The sequence below is a fragment of the Arvicanthis niloticus genome, chromosome 19 (genome assembly GCF_011762505.2).
Source record: "Arvicanthis niloticus isolate mArvNil1 chromosome 19, mArvNil1.pat.X, whole genome shotgun sequence".
Classification (NCBI taxonomy): Eukaryota; Metazoa; Chordata; class Mammalia; order Rodentia; family Muridae; genus Arvicanthis; species Arvicanthis niloticus.
In genome coordinates, this window is record NC_047676.1 from 51487724 (window position 1) to 51510660 (window position 22937).

The 22937-nt window shown below is 40.5% G+C and overlaps 1 protein-coding gene and 1 long non-coding RNA gene across 24 annotated transcripts in view; one reads left to right on the top strand and one right to left on the bottom strand.

The window, feature by feature from the left end:
- LOC143435100 (uncharacterized) overlaps positions 1-22937 on the bottom strand; it is a 143323-nt gene that overhangs the window by 26180 nt on the left and 94206 nt on the right. The window lies entirely within an intron of this gene.
- Positions 6505-22937, top strand: part of LOC143435099 (uncharacterized) — a 135596-nt gene continuing 119163 nt past the window's right edge. For all 23 annotated transcript variants that reach the window (XR_013105092.1, XR_013105091.1, XR_013105093.1 and 20 more), the window contains exons 1-2: positions 6505-6648; positions 13975-14150. Coding sequence is in view for 5 of the 23 variants with exons in the window: in XM_076916273.1 (XP_076772388.1) it covers positions 14122-14150 (29 nt within the window). In the remaining 18 variants the exon portion in view is untranslated. The remainder of the gene's footprint in view (positions 6649-13974; positions 14151-22937) is intronic.

Genomic DNA, 22937 nt, shown 5'->3' on the forward strand with positions numbered 1-22937 from the left:
TCAAAATTCATCATTGGCAAGAATGCTAAGTTTTAGTGTAAAGTGTAAGAGATTGAAAAAAGTAAGACATTTTTCTCATTTTGATTGTGGGCATTCAGAACTCTGAGTATATTAAAGAACTTTTGCATGAGAGATGGAACTACTGACATGAATTGAGGAAAAATGGTGCTTCAAAGCCTCCCTTTAGAAGCCCCAGAACACACATGTGCATGCATGCACACACACACACACACACACACACACACACACACACACACACACACAGTTTTTATAGAGAACTCTTGCATTTTTTAAATTTAATTTAATTTTTTACTTATTCACTTCACATCCTGCTCACTGCCTCCCTCCTGGTCACTCCCTCTGACGATCCTTCCACCATACCGCCTCCCCTTCTTCTCTGACAGGATGGGGTCCCCCTGGGTATCCCCCCTATCCTGGCACTTCAAGTCTCTGTTGCAGCTAGGCACTTTCTCTCCCACTGAGGCCAGATAAGGCAGTCCAGCTAGCAGAACATATCAATAGTACAGGCAACAGCTTTTGAGATGGCACCCTTTCCAGTTGTTCAGGACCCACATGAAGACCAACCTGCACATCTACTACATATATACGGTCCTAGGTCCAACTGGTGTATGTTCTTTGTTTGGTGGTTCAGACTCAAGAGCCCCAAGGGTCCAAGTTAGTTTACTCTGTTGGTCTTCCTGTGGAGTTCCTCTCCCCTTTGGGGCCCACAGTCTTTCCTCCTATTCTTCTGTAAAACTCCCTAAGCTCCATGCACTGTTCAGTTGTGAGTATCTGGATCTGTCTGAATCAGCTTCTGGGTGGAGCCTCTGAGAAGACAGCATGCTCCTGTCATACGGTTCAGGAGTCTCAAAGTCTTATATTCTTATAGAGTCCTGTTTTAACTATTGTTTTGAACTATTGTTTTGAATTCCCCTGCTGCTTAAAATGCTACTGTTCTCTTGGTAGACTGTGGGGCGGTGGGGTGGTGGGCTGTGAGAAGCAACTGGATGCTTGGTCTAGCATGAGCTTGGAACCCCAGACCATTATTGGACACCAGGAGTTCAGCTCTGCTCCTGGGCCCTAGTTCTTTTCATTTAGCTTCAGCCCTCTCCACAGACCCTCCCACAGAGAGGTCTATGGCCATCAGTCATAGGCCTCAGACCCTAGAGAGATTTACATACTAATGAGATACCTGAAGGCCAGAGGGTGGATCCAATCAAGTATTCTTCCCCAGCCCCTCCCCCTCTCTCCCTCCCTATTTAACTCAGGTCTGCCCTGGGTTTTGGGGGGAGAGGGGGTGTGCATCCAGATCCATCCATCATCTGCCATGACATTAAAGCCTGTAAAAACCCATGGACTTTCTCATGTCATTGGGACTGCTCCGTGAGGAACTGTGGAGCCACAGCAGCTGTGCCTAACTTCTCGGTGGAGAAACTCTCAGCGATCCCAGCCACTCTACCCACAGTAGACAGACACTGATTCCAAGGACAGAAAAGTAGAGATAGGATAAACACCAATAAGTTACTTGCATGTCCACAAAGTCAACTGAGACTTTGGAGCCTACAAGCCTGAGGTTAGTACAAGAACTATGGAAGAGAATAGTCAAGCAAGACTAGATAAATGTATAAACCGGTCCTGGTTCTTAATGGGCTCTTTGCCAAAAAGAGAGCTATACAATTATTTGCATAGACTCCTAATTGATTATTTTATGAATTCTTCCAGAATTTTAGAAGATAAAATAAACTTGAATTCTTCTATTTGCAATTTATTTTGCTGTAAAGAATGAGAAATCTCAATTATTTTGCCAATGGATGTTCATTTGCTGGCGCTTTCTCTGTTAATATTAAATGTCACTCTTCTACTGAATCCTTGTACAATATTTGTTTCTGCATTCTCTATTCAATGTGGTAGCTTATTTACTCCACAAAGTCTAGTTACTTAATTTTATAACTCATAGAGAATTTGATTCCTATGGATTACATGAGAATAGAACAATCACATCTTAAAATACTAGGGAAATGAGGGAATCAATGGGTAATCCTGTGATATGCAACCCTTTGCATATGTGCAACTCAACATCTTCAAAGACTTTGTCCTTCCACATTGGCTGAAATACCTTCTGGCTTCCTTGAACTGCCTCTTCAACCCCTTACCTTTCATTTTTTTAATCTTTCATATTTTGGTTATCATAAGACATCTGGTTCTAAACCTTATGACTATGCAGCTAGTTTTCTAAGTAAAATATGGTCTAGTTATGACCATATAAAAGCAAGTACATATTGTATCTAATACTTTTAAGGAGATGTTATGCTTTTAATAAATTTAATATAGTTGAAATAAGAAATATCCACCTTGCATCATTGAAAATACTCACTACGTCAGACCCTTTCTGCCACCTCTGCCATCATTTTACTATTTTTAATGTCACTTAGTCAGCGAGTAAATAGATAACATCTTATAGGTGCTCCTCATGCATAATAATTCTAATTATATGAATTGCTTTTTAATTATCTTGTTAATATCTTTCTCCATAATCTAGGTTCCATGATGACAGTGATCATGATTGCTTCAATATTCTCAGTCCCTAATTCAGAAACTAAACCTAACACATAGTATGACTTCTGTAATTTTTGTAACAAAACATCAATTCTTATTATCTTCAATAGTGGGATAGCATTATAACAAGTTATTGGCTTGTTTCAAGGTCAGCATGCCTGGGTACAAAACTGTCTGTACCTTTTATGAGCTGTCAGAGCTTAGACATATTACTAATCTTGTCAGCACCTCATTTTACAGATCTGTCAAGTAAGGACAGCAGCCTGTGTGAGGAAAGGCTTTCTGAAGATAAAGCATGTGGCATAGCCAAGTCAGCTACTCTCATCATGCTCATTCTGAGAGAGGAGGCTGGTTAAAGGAAAATAAAGATAAGGTTTGGAAAACATTAAAATATCTCACTTCACATCAAGTCCTATCCTAGATTTTTTTCGACTGAGTATAATACAAAGAAAATCTCCCCAAAAGAAAGATTGTTTCAAATGAGTCATAATTGGCACAGATTCCTAAAAGTGTGAACTCTCTAGTAGAGAATAAGAGCTAGGCATACATTCTTCCTTTTGAAGCACACAAACTCATTCTTTTAGAGAAGAATAAGAAGGAGGAAGAGAAGGAGGAGAAAGAGCAGGAGGAGAAGGAAGAGGAAGGGAAGAAGGGCAGGAGGAGGAGGAGGGGGAAGAGAAGGGAATTTTTTGTTTAAAAGAATTGTATAAAGGAGTTTTAATCCAGTAACATTGATGCTCTGATCACATACAAAGACTCTCTAGGTTCTTGTGAGCTGGCTGGAATGAAGATACACTATATACATTTCATCACTCTAGCTAAAATACAGCCATGTCCTTAGTACAGACCTTTAATCACAAACAATGATGTCTAATTAAAGGACAACCAAAGTGATGAATCAGAGAAAGATTTGACAGAATAGGATTATGCCCTATTCTCACAAGAACAGTACAAGAAAGTAAAGCTATTTAATAGCAGCACAGAGTAAATCAGTTCAGTTCTATGCAGAGCAATTCAGTCAGTTGGGAGTCAGTGTGGTGAATGAGTTCACTTCAGTGCAGTTCAGTTGAATACAGTTGAGTTCAGTTGAGTTTATGCAGTTCTGTTCAATTTCTATAGTCAGTGTGGTCAGTGAAATTCAGCTTGTGGAATTCAGAGGAAGTTTTTTCCAAGCAGAGCAATTCAGTGAGAAGCCAAGAGAAGTCAGATTGAATCAGTCAGCTTGGAGAGAAGTTTGAGCCAGACCAGCTGAGTTGAACCAGCTAAAAAAAGCTCAGAAACAACTAGAAAAGATGAGCTTATTTAGCAGAAAGCACCCAAGACAACAGTTACATCAGGTGAATAAAAGTAACTTTTACAAGTTGCTTGGCCACAAAATGAATTTTTAACACTGCCAGAAATTTTTCTGACATAGGTCATCTCTAGCAGCATCCTAACCAGGATGCAGGAGAATGTAGGGGATGATGGCTGGCATTTGTCTTTGCATCTGAATTGCACCTGCAATGTCAATCACCAACTCTGAAATCCATGCCAACTGGAAAGTACTGAGGTCATCATTATCTCCAAGGGCACATCTTTACTACTCATATTAAAACATAATGAAGCACTTGCTGTTTAACTTCATGAAGAGTTTATTATTCCTTGGCCTATGAGCATAGTCATGGGCCTGGCCCAGTGACATTTTTATAAGAAAGAAAAAAACAGACACATCAACTCTTCAATGCAAAAGGGGGGAAAAAATCAGCAACTTATGACCATGAGAATAAATCATTCATGAAAATGCACCTATAATTTTAATACAAATAAGTTTTTTATTTTGTGCCTTTCAATTATATAAACATCTTTCAAAAAGCACAAGTTTAAAACCCTAAACTTTATATTCAAGAGGTTCCCTTCTCTATATTAAAATAGCGTCACAAGTCCAGTCTCATGCAGGTCTTGTGAAGATGACCTCAGCAACAGTGAATTTATGAGTGCCATGGTTATGTCATACCCAGAAGATGTCTTCTTGTTCCACAGCTCCTCATCCTCTTGTATTGTTTCTGCTCCTTCTTCATGACATTACTTGTTGTGGTTACCATAGACTTGTTATCATTCAATATTTGAATGAAGAATCACCAGGGAATGGAATTGTTTGGAAGGATTAGAATGATTAGGAGTTTGTCCTTGTTGGAGAAAGTGTATCACTAGGAATGGGCTTTGATGTTTCAAAAGCCCACACCAGGTCTAGGTCTCTCTCTCTCTCTCTCTCTCTCTCTCTCTCTCTCTCTCTCTCTCTCTCTCTCTATCTCTCCCCCTCTCTCCTGCCTTCATGCTCCACTGCTATGATGACAATGGTCTAAGCCTTTGAAAAGATAAGCAAGTTTCTAGTTAAATGTTTTGTTTACAAGCATTGCCTTGGTCATAATGTCCCTTCTCAGCAATAAAACAGTGACTAGGACATTCCCTGAGCCTTGAACAGTGCAATATAGCTGGTCCATTTAAGGCAGAGCAATCTAATGTCACTTATTTTCAACATATTGGCCAGTTAATAGCTTTGTGCATTAACTGGCCAAGCTGCAGCAAGAAGCTTCTCGAATGAAGGCTGGGCATAACATCAATGTATGGGTGGAAAAATGTAGAAGGCATTTGACAACATGATCATGTAGTAAAACAATAATAGTAGGTTCCCCATGTAGGGCATATGACCTCACTACCCCTGGGGTCTTTACTAAGTTTACAGAATCAGACATGAGTTCCATCCTGTGGGAGTGGACCTCACATCCAAGCAGAAAGCAGTTGGGTACCTCATCAAGCATCATCCTCCCCACCAATGACCTGCCACTTCTGGAGATACAAAATCAGAGCCCTCTTATGGTTACATCTCAGTTATTTTGTTGGAAAGAAAGGTTAACAGGAGGAAGTGAGATGCATGACTTTCTTGTTATCTTAGAACTCTAAATGTTTGACTGGCCAGCCAATATCTATGATGTCCTCCAATTGCTTCGCTGCAGAAAGCACAATTTTGTTTTTCTTTCATTTTATTTGAGCAACTTGGAAGTTTAATGATTTCTTCATAAACCTATTTCTACATCTGCCATTGACTTCATGTAGAAGTGATAACAGCTTTGAATGGGTGGGGTTTACATTTTCCCCTTTTCAGTATGACACAGTATTGCTAGCAATAAACATACTCCTTTCTATTTCTATGGACAAATGTTCATGTCTAAAGCCTGATGTGAAGCCTAAAGCTTATAATCCCAGCATTCAAAAGACTAGAGCAGAAGTCTCAAGGTTGAAGCCAGCCTGGTTTATGTAGCAAGACCCCGTCTCAAACTCAGAAACTAAGACAATCAGACAAAGGAAGAAACTTAAATGCAAAATCTTTAAAAATAAAAAAGAGTAGTAGAAAAGAACAGAAGGAGAAATGATAGAAGAGGAAGTGGTAGGCAAAAGAGAGCAAGGAAGACCAGGAGGGGAGGGGTGTGTTTGAGAGGAGAGTGATGAGGACAAATGAAGAACAAATGTTGTTAAGAGGAGGATGGATCTCCCAAGTGAGACAGGACCAAGAGCCAATAAGAGGATAAAGCATATGTTGGTGTGGATTTATTCCTGGAAGCCATGACCATTACAATGAGCATACCTCTGATTCTCTTGGCAGTGCTTGGTGGAGACAGAGAGAGAGAGAGAGAGAGAGAGAGAGAGAGAGAGAGAGAGAGAGAGAGAGAATACCCATGCTCCCAAGCCAGACCCAAACATAACAGTACCAGTCAAGTTGGTGACATCTAGCAAAGAAGAATTGTTTGCTACCCCCCAGTGCTCACTAAATGCTTAGGAATCTAGATACTGAAATCACTAAAAATATCTCACTGTTTCTCTTCAAATTTGGGCTGAGTCTCCTTTCGCAATACGAACTATGATCCTGCCAACTTTAAAGTTTACGGCTCCAGCTGTTGGGGAGTTATGTAAGAGCAAAAGTGATCAAAGGGCTTCAAGAATGGAACATGCTTGCACCCCCTCCCCTGCTTGCATAACTGCTCGAATAGAATGGCAATGCAAAATGCAATGGAACCATCCTCTGCTTCTCACTGCATCCTCTCCAAGGAGACAGGGGTAAGGGGTGCAAATAGCCTTGGGGGGAAGTTAAATGAAAAATTCTGCTGGATTCAAACATAGTGCGAACATTCTCTCACTTTAAGTAAATTTACCTTTGCAATTTTTGAGGGTTTTCAGGTTTTCAGGTTTTCCTGCATTGAGCATCCCATTGTGAATCTATCCTTTTGAATATGTCCAGATAATACACTGATCCCTCTCTGCTGGGAGGAACACTTTGGTGAGGAGATTAAGAAATATTCACACACATCTAAGTGCTGGGACTGGGCAATGAGCAAGATGTCAAGCCAGTTCCTTCTTCAAATGTGTGATGGTTAGTGTTGATTTTCAACTGGACACAATGTTGAATCATGGAGGAAATGGGACTCTGGGCCTGGAGGATTATCTCAATTCCATTAGATGGTATAGAGAGAATCATTTTAATGATAGATATTCCTTTAGAACAGTGGTCTTGTTTGTTTGTTTGTTTACCTAATTATTTACTTACTTACTTATTTACTTGTTTGCTTGTTCATTTACGTTTCAGACAAGGTTTCTCTGTGTAGTGCTGGCTGTACTATAACTTGCTTTGTAGACCAGGCTGACCTCACGCTCACAGAGATTTACTTGCTGCTGCCTCCGGAAAGCTTGAATTGAAGGCATGCACTACCACTGCCTGTAGAACAGTGGTTTATAATCTCTGAGTCATGACATCTTTCCGTCAAAGGGGTCACACATCAGGTATCCTACATATCAGATACTTGCATTATGATTCATAACAGTAGCAAAATTAAAAGTATGAAGTAGCAACAGAGATAATTTTATGGTTGGGGGTCACCACAACATGAAGTGTATTAAAGGGTCTCTGCATTGGGAAGGTTGAGAACCACTTCTTTACATCCTGGAGTATATACGGTGAGAAAGGCAATCTGGGCACTGGCAGACATGGATTCATTCTCTGCTGTCTGCTCTTGATTGTCAACAAAATATGACCAGTTCTCTCATGCCGATCTGCTCTGTGACTTCCCAGCCATGATGAACTGTAACCTGGAATTGTGATGCAAATAAACCCTTTTACCTTTAAGGTGCTTTTATCTGTGTATTCTATCACAGTACCAAGAGAAAAAAACTAACAGGGAGGGATTACTAGCAAAGACTGGATTACCATCTTTCTAAGGTCTCAGGTTGGAGAAGGAGGCAGTGAAGTCGTGTGCTAGCAGCTGAGTGAGGGTGTTGCTGAGCTACAACCTCATTTAATCAACTCACCTTAGGCCTGTTTGTTATATGGATCCTCTCCTAACCACCAAAATGGGAATTAATTAATAAATAAATATATAGATAAATTAACATAATAATAAATAATTAATTAAATAATGGATGTAGCAAGATCTATACGTAATGAAAGGGGAAGTTTTTGCTGGACTTAGAACAGAGTCCCACTTCAGAAACTATGGCAACGAGTCACTGCCGCATTCTCCAAGACATAGTCCTGATGGAGCATCTCCCTGACACAGAAAGCAGTCAGTCTATCAGGAAATCAAGCTGTCTGCCACTCCACTCTTCTAAAACACAGGAGCTTATGAGACAAGAAAACAGAATTGCCTGGATTGGCTAGGCCAGCACTCTAACTTGTGGATAAACCACAATAGGACATAATATTCTTTCTTGCTAAGCTTCTATATAATTCTGGCTTGAATATGTCCATATTTGTGGTTTCTATTTCTGCCCTAGTTTTGTTTCCTAAATTTCAGAAAATTTGGTGATATCTTTTCTCTCTCTCTCTCTCTCTCTCTCTCTCTCTCTCTCTCTCTCTGGAATTTCTTTTGACGTGAAAATTAAGAATTGCAGAAATAGAAGCCACAGACAACGTGATGATAAAATTTTATGTGCAGTCTTGTCTGTACAGTCATGCAAAAGACCAGACTGACCCTGGCGATGAGAGGGAGAATGTTTGGAGCAGGAATTGTGGAGAGAACATACAGATTGACAGGAAGCATTAACCTCCAACTTGATGACAAATACCCTCCTATGTGCTTTGAACGATCCTTCCAGAGAGCTCACTATAGGCTAGAAAAGGGCTGACAGGCCTGGTGGCACAGGACTATGGTTCTAGCTACCTAGGAAAACTAAAAAAGGAAGACTGAAAGTTCAAAGTCAGCCCAGGCTGCATAACAAGTTCAAAGGTAGCCTGGGCCAACTAGTGAGACCCTGTCTTAAAATAAAAAATAAAGAAAGAAGGCTGGGAAATAGGTCAAAAGTAGGATATTTGCCTAGCATATATGAAGCCATAAGTTGTTCATGTGAAGCCAGAAGTTCAACTCCCCATTCTCTCCAACACACATTCACGTGCACACACACACACACACACACACACACACATATAAACACATGCACACTTGCATACACACATTCACCCACATACACATATGCATACACACATGCAAACACACACACAGGCATACATACACACATGCACACATACACATATGGATACACACACACACACAGAGACAATTGTTTGTTTAAGAGACAGCTAATATATGACAGGGACAGAATTTGAACCCTGGCACTTGGGCCACCAACATCATGGTTGATGATCACTGGGCCTCACTGCTGGGACCTTATTTACCTGCCTGCCACAACCTAAACTCTTTTTCTTCTTTCCTCTGTGCTTTCTTTTCCCCTCTCTATCTCACTACACATTTATTCCCACAAGAAAGAACTGCTTCCTGTGCACTGTTTGTCATTGACATCTTCCATTCTTCATTTATTTAGCAGACTAAAGATACTTTCTTTGATGAATACTTGAAAAATGGAACAAGGCTTGCTTACTTAAAACACACACAACAAATAAACATTTCAACGTTCGTGTATACATCCGAAGAATATTCTTCAGTATGTTGAAGGGGAGGAAAAAAAAAACCAAAACAAAACCAAATCTCTGTCTTCTGCTCTTACTTTCTGGGTTGGAACAAGCCAGACTCATCTCTCCTAGTCCTTGGCATTTGAGACACTTGAGTCGAGTCCACACAGGCTGCTCGTGTCAAGGCTGCAGCCACAAACCTGTCTATAACCTGTCTACCCATCTCCTAAGCTACTTGAGGCCGTTGCTACTTCCCGATAACCTTCAAGGATAGAGGGCTATCTCTGGCCACTTGCAGATCACTGTGGTATAACCTCCGACTTCCTTGTTCCTGCTTTGATTTCACTTTGCAGATTCTAATTTGAGTTTTCCATCAGACCAAAAACAGATCTTGTAGCTTTCAATTTAGTGTGTTCTATTCCTACAAGAAGGAGGTAAACAACTGGGTGTGGCTGCTTTTCATTTACTAAATTATTGATTTCTCAGAGGTGAAAATGTGCTGTAAAAGGTTGGCCTGGTTTGTCTATCAAACCCTGGCAGATATTTAGCAATATCAAATTTAAATGTATGAAAATGAATACACAAATGTTATTCACCTCCTGTCTCACATTCTGAAGTCACCCCCTCACATTCAACTTGGTCAAGAATCCATCCCCATGTATGTTGTGTTATGAAATAGAATCTTAGGCTGAGGACACATGAGTGACCCAGCCTCTTTTATAATTACATTTTTTTTTAGTTATTGAAGTTATAAATACATCATTCTCCCGCTTTCCTCCCTCCAACATCTTCTGTGTATTCCCTCTATTCCCTCACTCACTCTCAAATCCATGGCCTCTTTTCCTTTAGTTGCTATTGCTTATATACATATTTATATGTGTGATATATAGAGAGAGATATAGATGATAGATGATTGATAGATAGATAGATAGATAGATAGATAGAGATACAGAGATAGATAGATAGAGATACAGAGATAGATAGATAGATAGATATAGATATCATATATATATATCATATATAAAATCTTAACCACATAAACACAGCCTGCTGAGCAGTGTTATCTGTGTGTATTTGATATCTGGACTGACCCCTTTGTATTAAATAACTTATTGGAGGTGCATTATTTCTTGGGGCAACTAGAGAATGCTAAGAGCAAGTGACACAGCTTCTATCTACTTTAAGATGTCCTTAGACATGATATGCAACAGAAAGATCCATCCAGGTTGTTGCTAACTTCTGAAGCTTGGGGACAGTGCATGGAAATGAATATATTGTTTTCTAAATCTTTATGACTGGAAATTTCAGTGATTTTTAACATATGCCTACTTTTAAAATATGCCTACTATAGACTACTTATGTAATTAAGATATTGGTGATATTAATGGACTTGGGAGTAGCTAAAACTCTACCCAGATATTCCTGGTATAATTATGGGAGGAGATATTTGTATCTGTTGTCACATGTTCAAGTACTGACTTAAATCAATTTACCTGGGAAGCTTGTGAAAGCATTCTAGTCCAAGTCTAAATAGATGGCTTCCTTGGAAATACTATTTATGTTTTGTTCTTCCTGTGGAGGACAGTATCTATCCTCCCACAGTGTGCTCTCTCAGCTTTAGTAGCCCAAGTAACCTAGATTATAATAGTGGAGTTTCCTAGAAACTTGAATATGAAAGAGTATAAAGTTAACTTTTATATAAGTTTATTTTGTGATAAAGTTAACTGAAAACTTTAGACATACTGTGTGTGGAGGTGTGTTTAGACAAAGATTTAGAAGAAGACGTTCTTCTTCCTCTTAAGTGAAAAAGGGGAAATGTTAGCTTTATAAACTTTAAAAGATCAGAAATGTCAAAAAAAAAAAAATGTCCTGTCTCTAACTATGCAATTGGACCTTCCTACTATAAAATTGGGTTAATTAAAGGTGTGAAGATCCATACATTGACTACTGTGGGCATTAAATATTTTTAATGAAATAATTTGCACAGGGAACAGAAACACACTAACCTGGACTTATTATTGCTTGTAACTTTTAGAAGTTAAAGATTTAAGCAAATGCATTGGGTTAGGACCTGTGATGCAAACACGCACCCCATGATCCTGCTTGACACATTTCTGAGTTTTCCAATGTCTCCATTTCCTGCTGGATTTAATGGCCAAAGGTCATTCTGCTTAGACTTGAAATACTTCAGCTTTGAAAGGCAAAGACTGCTCTCACTCGCCTGGTAGCCTTTTCCCAATATGCTGAAGAACTGGTTCCCAAATGTATGGCATCAACAGCACCAGGCTTCTGCTTAAAACATGGTAATTTCTGTCCTGTTAGAATAAAAAAAAAATCCAACTTGTGTTTGCCAGCTCACTTACCGTGATGTGGTAGTGGTTTGAGTGAACATGCCCCTGAAATCTATCATAGCAGGGTGCATGTCAACTTCTGCAAACACAATGACAGTAGTGTCCAAGATGAGAGGGTATCTGCAAATTGATTGTGTGGATGGTGGGAATTCAGCTATTATCTAACGCTGAAACCAAGATCTAGGTTCTAATGAAAGGTAAACACGACGTGGTCATAGTAATCAAACAGACAAACACCAGAACAAAGCTCCATAATACTAAGCGCAATGCCCCAAATTAACCAGTAAGCCCCACCTGCTCAGGAACCAAATAAGTTTCTCGAATGTTGGGAATTGTGGTTCTTGGTAAATGGCAAAGCCTCATTCAAAGGTATAGGGGTGGAGGGGGCACTACAGATTTGTCCTTATAAGCAAGACCCTGCAACACCCACTCAAGGACATTCCAGCTGGGAAATTTGGGGAAATGGTCCTGACCAAAGTCCCTCTCTCAGTGTTTAATATTTAATAATGCTTGCTTTACAGTTAGACCAAAATGGTGGAGTTGGTTTTTCTAGAGAATCACAGGATTAACACTAACTTTCAGCGAAATACACAGTTGACAAAGTGTTGGCCTCCACATACATCAGTACGAATAGGTTGTTTTTGAATGCGGAACACATCCCATTTGGTTTGAATTGGTTTGGTGTGGTTTTTATCTAGAAGAGGTTAAAAGCTGTACAAATATTAAAGTGATCTGGTTTCTTACTGAGTGAACCAGACCCAATTAATTTTGGTCAGTATGATCCTAAGAAACTAGAATGTTGCAGATGGAACATTCCGAGTCCCGCTGACCCACTTCAAATGAAAGGATACGCAATTGAGGCCCATGCATGACTGGATGGGCCTAATTAGAATTGTTTGTTTTGATGTTTCACTGCATGTCTCCACATTAGGCATATGCCTAGCTGTTCTCTGTCAACTGGTCTGAGGCTAAAATATGTTAATGTACATCACTCAACTGTTAGTCCCTGGAGGAGGGCAACCTTTGATCACAAATCCCTTTGGCCACTCTCTCTATGTTACCAGATCAAGAATGTGAGTATTTATTTAATTTGGCAGGAATTGGGAAAATTAAATCGACACATCACCAAACACAAGCCCTCCAGAAGATGTGGCTCAGGCAAGGATCTGAGTGCTGTCCCAGAGGAACCATTTCTATGGCACATAAAGTTTTGATGATACATAAACTCTAAATTTATTTTTAAATTTTTTTCAAGGCTGTTCGTGAGAGGGTGGCTGGCATATAGCAAACTGCAGATTGTAAAATCTTTCCACAATGAGGCAACTGCATTTTCCATAGTGACTGTGGTCCAGGTTCTCACAGCCATGCTCTTACCACACTGGACCATGGCCAGGCACCTTGGAGGTCAGACAAATACAGCTAGTGAAGGAAATCTTAGATGATGGCCCTGTCACAGTGTCCTTTCCCATACCCCTCCCAGTCACCAAGCCACTGGCTTTCTTGCCACAGGACCAGGGCAATGTCCTTCTCTCCGGCCCAAGTTTCCACACCACAGCTAACATTCCTCATTGTTCTTGGCCCAGAGTTTGGCCCTTGGTCCCAGAGCCTTGGAATACATCTAGAAATGAGGCGCTTCTAAGCCCAACTTCCTGTGCAGACTTCAAACATACACAGGGACCAGAACCAGCTCTCATGGACTGAGAAAACAACACAAAATACACAAACCTGCACCTCAAGCCTGCCAGCAACATCCTAATAAATCTTCCCTTGTTGCCCTGGGTGGAAGAAACACTTCTGAGATCACTTCTGCTCTACTTAGGGGATTAAAAAAAAACCCTCCAAACCCCAAAAATGTAGCCTAGATTCTTTGTCGACAATCTGCAGTGAGCTCCAAATGGCTCATGAAATAAAAGGTTACTTTTTGACGATCGAAGGAAGACTGCCTTTTTTTTTTAAGCATTCAATTTTATCTTTCCGCAAACATTGCTCTTTGCAAAATATAGCACTCTCAGAAAGAAAATAAATATAGTCCCACAAGCACAGCTCACATCTTCTTTACATAACAAAGTGAATCTGTACAGTATAAGTCCCTTCTAGCAAAGGCTTTTCAACAATTACATTTTTGGTTCACAGGATAGAAAGTCTTCCTTGATGAAGTAAGATTTGGATTTATGGATTCAAAACTGACAACTACCTCCACAAATCTTTTTAAGAAAAAAGTATGAATGTGGCCAAAATTGCAGCCATCTATACCAGAAAGTCAATCACGTGGAAGAAGGCATGATCAGGGATGCGGCCACCTATACAAGGTGAGTACTTCAGTGGCTACCACGGAGTTGCATCCACTCATTTGTCTTACAACCCACATACTTTCCAGCAGCGGTTTCAAGATGCAAAGCTGCAATCCTGCTCTGCAACCCTATTCCACAATATTCAAACAGTAGTTTTCATTTGGCTCTGTGCTATCTGTGGCTTCCATTCGAGGGACTGGAATGGAAGTCAGTGAAAATGTTAATATTCCTCCTTTTCCCATACCCAGTATCAGTAGGTCCTCTCATTTGTTGTAGAAGGAAGTTCCTAACAAAACTAAAATAGCGCTCAAACATTCATTCAGTTCTGAGTCTGTCTTCTGGCTATTAGAATGTACTTCCTCTTTTCCTAGAACTGAACTTTACGTATATTCTACAGCAAAAATAAACACGGTTTCTATTTGTGGACAAGGGGCAGAAAAACCATTAGAATCCAAGTACTCTCAGGCAAACTAAGACAGTCTCAGCAGGACCTCAGCAGGACATAGAGCAGTCAACACCATGAGTCATGCTTTTCATCAATAAAAGTTCTTAAAACTCCAGCAGCTAGTAATTGGGCAAGAGGTCACACAGCTCCAGGCAATGGGAAGAGCTTAGACTCCCAGCTTCCATGGACAACTGAAAGAAAATGTGATGTGCATGGTTGATTGAGCCTCTGTGTGCATTAGCGTGGCCGCATGGTCACATTGTCCATGGTCTCATGGTCCCACAGTCATGTGGTCACATGGTCCTGTGGTCACATGGTTGGCAACCTCCCCCTCTAGGGACTTAACAGAGCCAGTAAGGTCTTGCTCAGGATCAGACCTGTGGAACTTAGTGCAATTTAGAATAGACTAATACAAAGCCTGTGAATTCTTCTACCTAGAAGGATAAAAGCCAGGCCAACAAACATTCATTGTTTAGAAATAGAATTCTGCTTACTTACTTTACCCCCACTCTCTCCTCTCCCTCCTTACCTGACACCTCCATATATGTACAAATGTAATCCAAGTAGCTCTGGAAGGTGGTATGGTTATAAAACACAAGCAGTTGAAATGATAAAACAATAATCTCCCTAGATGGCTAAGAAATAAGTAAGATAAAATAAAACGTAGGGGACATTTTATTTTGCTGTATCAGAGAAGCATTCATTAGATGTAAAACTAAGAGCTTATATAATAGTTTTAAGAAGGACTTAGGTTATCCCAGATCCCAACACTCCATTATAATCTCCAATGATAAGATATCTCCACACTCCAACATGGAGCTGAGTGTCAGTCACCTCAGCCACAGGTGAACTGGAGAGTCCACACGGCAAAAGCCCAAGTCATTGCTACCTAAAGTTATTAGGAAGGTGAATAAGATAATGCTATGGTCTGAAAGGTCTAAGCAAATGCAGTCATTTGTTCATTGTTCAATGGAGCACAGGGTTAACTGAGCGCCACCATCTACTTTCCACTGGGTTCACCTCATCTCCCTAAGTGTGGAAGCAGGAAATACCTCCATGTCTCAGAATCTCCTCCCGCCCACCCCCAGTCTCAGACTCTCTTCCACCCTAACATCACTAAATTCACATATAACCTGGTAGATATTTCACATGAACCCATCACACCATAGATCAACAAAATGCACATTGCTAGACTTGCTTTCTTTTACTGAAGATTGTTTCTACCCTTAAAGACAGTAAAATAAAAACAAGTGGTTTTACAGAGAATATACCTACTTAGTAAAGAGGAATGCTAGCCCCTGTATTGCCAATAAGAGCAGACTCTAGGAACTTAACACACATACATGAGTTCTGTGCTACTCCATGTTACGCACAACAGAACAAGTGGTAACAATACCAAGATTGTATCCTACACGCTAGCACAAACATATTTATGGTAACTGATCACTTGATTCCCAACTAGATGGTGAACCCAATAAAAGCATGATTCCCATGACTCTGGTCATAGCAGGTGTAAAGTTCATGTCAATGGAAAATTACCCCCTGACTCCCTCTATTCCCAGAAAGGTGAGGCCACACGGTCCCAGAAAAAAACACAGGGCCCTTCCCTTCCCAGAAGGGTGTGGCCACATGGTTCCATGAAAAAACATGGGTTATCTGTAGAATAAAGTCACCTGGCAGCAGATAACTCTCCCTTAGAAAGCCCCCAACAGCCCACCAATGCCAACCAACCAGTTTAAAGATTACACTATCCCACCAATAGTATACTGCCCAATTGTTGTCACTAAAACTGCCTGGCCAAGGTGTATATAAGCTTCTGCCAAAGTGTGCTCATGGCAGCTTCTTCTCCTACATGAGAGCTAGGTCCCAATTCACTGAAACAATAAAATCCTCTTGCAATTACATCACTTGCATTCTCTGGAAGCTTCCGTTGTGTGTCCCGGTAGTGTGGTGTTCAGGCTTCACATAGGAAGTTTCTTAAAACCAACTTTCCCAAATATACAAAGAACTATTAACACCCAATTATAAAAAAACAAATAGACCTGTTTAAATATAGGCAAATATTAGACTATTCAATTAAAAATTCATTTGAATCACCTATTCTTATCTGTATCCTGAGTGTCTGTGAAATATACTTTCATATATTCATTTGCTAACAGTATTGTTGTACTTGAAAGGTACAAGTGTAAATGGATTCCCCTAGCTGTGGCAGTACTGGGAGGCAGTGAAACCTTTAATAGTGAGGACTTATGGAAAAGGTTGCATTGGGAAGGGTGTGGCTTGAAGGAAACATGAGGACTACAGCCCTTCCTGTCCCCTTTGCTCTGTCTTTGCCTTCTAACTGCTCCGAGGTAAACAGTTCTTGCACTGTGCATGTCCACCATGATGCACTGTGATGACAAAGGCCCAAGGCATAGTGCCAAACAACGCCGACTGAAACCTCACTGTGTCAATCTTTCCTCCTTTTAAGTGGACTATTTCAAATATCTTTGTTACAATGATAGAAAGCTAACACATCAATAAGAATACAGATAGCAAACAAAAACGTGAAAAACTACTCCATATCACCCAAATTTTAGAATTACAAATTAAAATAATAACTAGGAATCTCTACCCATCTAATAGAATAACCAGAATTCAAAACGTTGACCACATCCAAGGCTATGAGTGTGGGAAGTAACAGGAGCTCTCTCTCTCATCACTGGTGAGAAACTGCTATAGTTACTATGGAAGAGACTGACATGTTCTTATAAACCCAAACATTTTCTTACCATATAAATCAAATAATAAGTCTCTTGATATTTACTCAAAGAAATTATAAACTTATTTTTAAACAAACTCACTAGTATTTAGACTGGCTCAATCAAAAACTAGAAAGTAAGCAAGCTGTCTTCCAGTAGGTATAGAGCAGTGGTTCCCAACCTGTGGGTCGCAACCCCAAAGGGATTGAAAGACTCTCTCAAAGGGCTGCTTAAGACTGTTGAAAGACACAGAGATTCACATTAATATTTATAATAACAGCAAAGGGATCAAACGACTCTTTCATAGGGGTCATAAGACCATCCTGCATATCAGATACTTAAAGTACAATTCATAGCAATAGCAAACTTACAGTTAAAAAGTAGCAAGAAAAATAACTTTATGCTTGGGGGTTACCACAACATGAGGAACTGTATTAAAGGGTCACAGCATTGGGAAGACTGAGACCCACTGGTACCGATAATCAAATTGAACACATTCATGCAATGAGGCATTATTCAGGTATCAAAAAAAATGAGTTATCAAGCCATATAAAACCTAGGGGAAGCTTAGACACATCCTACTAAATGAAAAAAAGTCCCACTGAAGGCTATACACTGTGTGTTTCCAATTATATGTCATTTGAGAAAAGAGAACTCTGCCAAACCAGTAAAATGCTCAGTAGCTGCCAGGCTCCTGTGGCACAGAGAAAGGATCTCAGGGGAGTCATAGGTAATGAAACTCCTCCAGATGAATGCATGCATGTATGTATGTATGTATGTATGTATGTATGTATGTATGTAACATACTTCTCTGCATGTGCAATGCTGTGCTGGTAAATGGTAAATGCGGCATATTTGTCAAAACCAATAGGTCTGAGTGGCCCAGAGTGTGAAACTATGAGCATGAATGTAACATTGAAGAACAGTGTCAATTAACAGGGAGAACAAGAGGCAGGAAAGGAACCACACTTTCTGCCCATTTTTCTATAAGCCTACAATTGCTCTAAGAAGTGAAGCTTTTAACTCCTCATCTATTCAAACCTCTGCTGATGGGTGGGTTTCACTGAAGAGCAAGAAAGGCAGCTCCTCTCCGGATCTGGCTATATTTTCTGAACAGGAAATGCTACTGAAATGTCTTTGATAAAAATTTGAACTGTGACAACTCTTTGCCTTGAATACTAAGCACAAAGGCGATGTGGAATCTGAACTCACGCGGCTGCCTGCCAAGAGGGCCTCCTTCTTGGGAGCCTTGATCTCTTCTGAAATGAAATCTGCCAGAACTTCACAGGCATGGAAGCGAAATGGCTCCTCCCCACAGGCCCCTGAGGGCAGTGACCTGCGACCTTGAGCATAAACACAGACAGACAGGGAAAGCAGCCTAGGTGCACCTCTGGATTTTCTGGGAGTCTCAAACTTATATGAGATCCTAAGTACCTTCTCAGGCAGCTAAAAATGCCTTGCTAGTAAGCCAAGGGCATATTGACTCATTTGTGCTAATAAACTTTGAACTTTCATCAAATTAGGTATGTATTACTTGGACCTGTGATGGGAAGCTGGCAAAAGATTATTTTAGGCTTATATGGTATCAACTAGATAAAGAATAAATGATGGGAGAAAGGAGGAAGAAAGATGGTACTGAGGGGTTTGGGGAAGAATCTTAAAGCACAGTGTTAAAATGCACTCATCATGTCTTAAACGTTGAGCTTATATGTACGTTAGAGAAGTAAGTTCTCCTGCATTTCAGGGAGAAGATGGCCTTTGGGGAAATAATGTTTTCCCCACTCCTCCCATAGACACTGTCATTCTTGCTCTTTTGCCTATAGAAATCTCACAAGCTAGCATTTCTAACCTTTTGCATGTGACCTCTGTAGAGATCTAATTAAGAACCACTTTCTTTCCTGCAATCCTTCTCTCAGAGCCCATCTTTTTCACCAACACTTTGTTAGTACCAAGGATGGACTCCTTTGAAATATCTAGGCTGTGGGGTTCGTGAAGGCTAGATAGCCAAATAAGACCATGAGTCAGAAACAAATATGAACATCAAAGCTGAAGAGAATGTAATTATCTTGGAAAATGTTTTTTTTTTTTTTTATTTTAACAATACATACATAGAAACTGGGCTGTGAAAGGGCTCAGTTGCTTCCTTGGGATCTCATGTACTGAATCTGGGAATGAAGCTTGCCCTTTGTAGACTCTCTTATCTTAGCCTTACAGCAGCATCTTTAACCTGAATATAAACTTTGTTGTAACGCCTTATTTACATTTTTTCTTAAACATCATATTTTATTTAAAAGCATCATTCACTAACTGATTAATTCATTGGCTCCATGAATGCACTTGAAGGCATTGTCTGCTACCATCCTGCCTGCACTTACAGTGCGAGGTTGGCAAGGCAGATGTGAGTGAGAACTATACAGTGCATGACATCTTCATTGGGGAAAAGCTAAGAGGTGGATGAGAACATAAACTTCACTCCAAGCTAGTTCTTGTGGAATTTAGGGTCAACCCGAGAGTTCAGGATTTAGAAGCACTCAGAGAGTACAGGAAAGGAAGAAAGAAATGGAATTCACGATCAGAAAGAAGAGAGAGACATTAAAACTAATCAATGTGCTCACAAGAGTAGGCTTCTCTCTGTCCACAGAAGTGCGTCACTGGGGCATCTTTAACAAAGATCTCATGGACTGAGATGTGTGTTTTGGAGATATCACACAGTGAAGAAATGATCGTGCCTGCCCATGGCAGGAGACATTGTGTCTTACGTTAGTGGCTTCAGAGCTGGTTGGTTATACAGAGGAAGGTTTAGGGGCTCCTGTTCCAATCCCTCTGAACCAGATTCTCACCCCTGCCACCATTCCAGAAAAGAGGGGTCAAGTAATTAAAAATTCCTCAGCTACCAGCAAGACAGTGTAAATCAGAATGCAGACCAAGTAGCTGCACTTATTGAAAACCAGGGTCAACTCTCACATCTCTCCTGAGCCTGCAAGGAGCAACATGCTTCCAAACTCTTCTTAGACTCATAGGGAGAATGGAGCCTGATGAATGCTAACTAAGAGAACCCGGTTTGATTTTCTACGGCAGAGGTTGGCAAACTTTCCGTAAATATTTTATGCTTTGAGGGCCACACAGTCTCATCTCGACCATTCAGCTCTGTTGCTATAGACGAAGTGTAAATGAGTGAACATGGCTATGTTCCAATAAAACTCCAGTTACTGAACAGGCAGTGGGCCAGATGTCACTGGCCAGGCAGACTGACCCCCACCTCCTGTCCAGTGGGAAGCCGTGGTCTCCACAATTTTTTACACAGCATATATTTGCTTTGCTTTGTCCACTCACTCAATACTCTACCCATTAAAGATAGCATTTCAGTAGACTAGCTTGTCTTTAGTTTTCTGTTCCTTGAATCCTTGTGTGTGTGTGAAGAGGGCCATCATTCCTGCGAAAGTGAATGTTAAGTTTGATTTCATATTAAGCATCCATGAGCACCGGCAGATAATAGCCTTAGAAAGTCAGAGTTTTGGAACAGGAAATGGTGAAAGAGACACCACTTGCCAGGCAAATGCACACATGTTGGCCTGTCCCTCAAGTTCCTGTTGTGGCAGGATAGTGGTCAGCCCAGGAGGTACAGGAGTCACCGAGATGCTGTACAGGCTCAGGACAAGTCATTCTTCTCTCCAGAACCATGAGAGCTAATGTGACTATTAATTTACCGATTTACTTCTTGGGTTTGTAGTGGGACCCCCTATATGTTACCTAGGGATCTGTGAAACTCAATTAACATCTGTTAGATGGGGTAAAAACCAAATACCAGAGAAGATTCTAGAACAAGCCTCTGCTTTGACATCATTTCCTTCTACTCTCCTTTTGCCTTCTTCCCAGGATTCCACATGTACAACAAGGCCCAGGTGGGAACACACAGGAATTGTGTACACTAGTGTGCATTTTCCTGTGAAGATGCAACATTTAGTCCTGCACGGAGCATTTCTGTTGAATAGAAGTCATACACCCACCACTGAGTTACTCTACAAAGGATGAACGGCATTCATTACATTAACTATGTCCTCCTGCTAACACCATGGCTAGTTGGCATCTCTTATTGGAAGTATTCTGAAATCTTTTTCATGCATATTCCCTTTCATCACCCGAAAGGATCACAAACTTTTTGTTAATTTGCTATTGTCATTTATTTCTGTCTTCCAATGTATCTTCTTTGTGCAACCCTCACTATAACTAATTCCGTCACCCAGCTAGTTTGCATTAGTATTTACTGACCCAGACAATTGAAGCAATTCAAAGTGACGAGCTCTTTCCTGGTATGAGTTGGATGGGAACCAATACATTCAAAGTCAGTAAGGTCCCTGAATTTTTATTTCATTTCATCCTTGCAGGGTGCCAGGCTTTGTGTGAATAATCATATTTAATCCCCAAATAACCTCATGGAAAAAAAAAACACATTACCAGACATATTTCACAGAGAGGTACACTGAGGCTTAGAGAGGTTAAATAAACTGTGGAATTTCACAAAGCTAAGAAATGAGGAACAGTTATTCTAACCATTTATCAGACAGCTCTGTGTGTGTGTGTGTGTGTGTGTGTGTGTGTGTGTGTGTGTGAGAGAGAGAGAGAGAGAGAGAGAGAGAGAGAGAGAGAGAGAGCATGTATGTGTCTAGGAGCTCTCTTTGGATCTGTGAATAAAAGACATACATACATTAGTTTATTTTTAAAATGCCTTGCCTACCTCAAAGGCTGGGCACTCCTAAACCTTCCCCTGCCAGTAGGGGAAGTGGCCAGTGACCATTTACCTGAAGCCTTACATGGCTGGTTGGCTTTATCTCCTGCTGCTTCTATATCCTACCCTTCATGGTGATTCTCTTCCTTTTCACTCTGCATCCTTGCCTGCACAACCCTAAGGGTCCCACCCCATGCCCCATTAATTGGCATCATTATTGATCAATCAAAAACCAATTAGGGACAAGAACCTTTAGTGTTTGAACACACAGATTTCCAACTGATTCAACACATTAGAACCAGTCTCCAACAAAGGCAAGGAGATTAAATCAGATACCCTGCAACTAAAGTTACAGATCCTTGTGAGTCACAGTGTGCGTACTGAAAACTGAACCCAAGTCCTCTGGAACCACCAAGTTCCAGAAGTGAACCCAAGTACTCTTAACCACCAAGTCATCTCTCCAGCCCCAGAGTTTATATTCTTAAAAATCCATTAACACCCATCAAATTTGTCAAAGAAGGACTGAATAGTTTTTCTGTGCATGCAGATCAAACCACACTACTCTTCTGAGAAACCTTCATTAGCTTTTTGTGTCCCCTGGACTTTATTCAAATGTACTTTCAATATAGTAGCATTGAAAGGCTATGCTCTCCCCTTCGAGATCTGACCTTATTTTCTCCCCATTCTTCTTCTGGTTTGCATCACAGGCACCAAACCTTAACCCTTAAGTCTGATGGACAATTTAAAACTTTATGCTTTGCTCACACTGTGTTCTCTGCTTGGAGATCTCCCTCCCAGTCTCACCAGGACATATCTACTTAGTCAGTTTTCGTTTCATAGACATCTTCTTTTCAAGACTTCTATCAACTTCTCCAAACTTCCCTCCTCCAGCT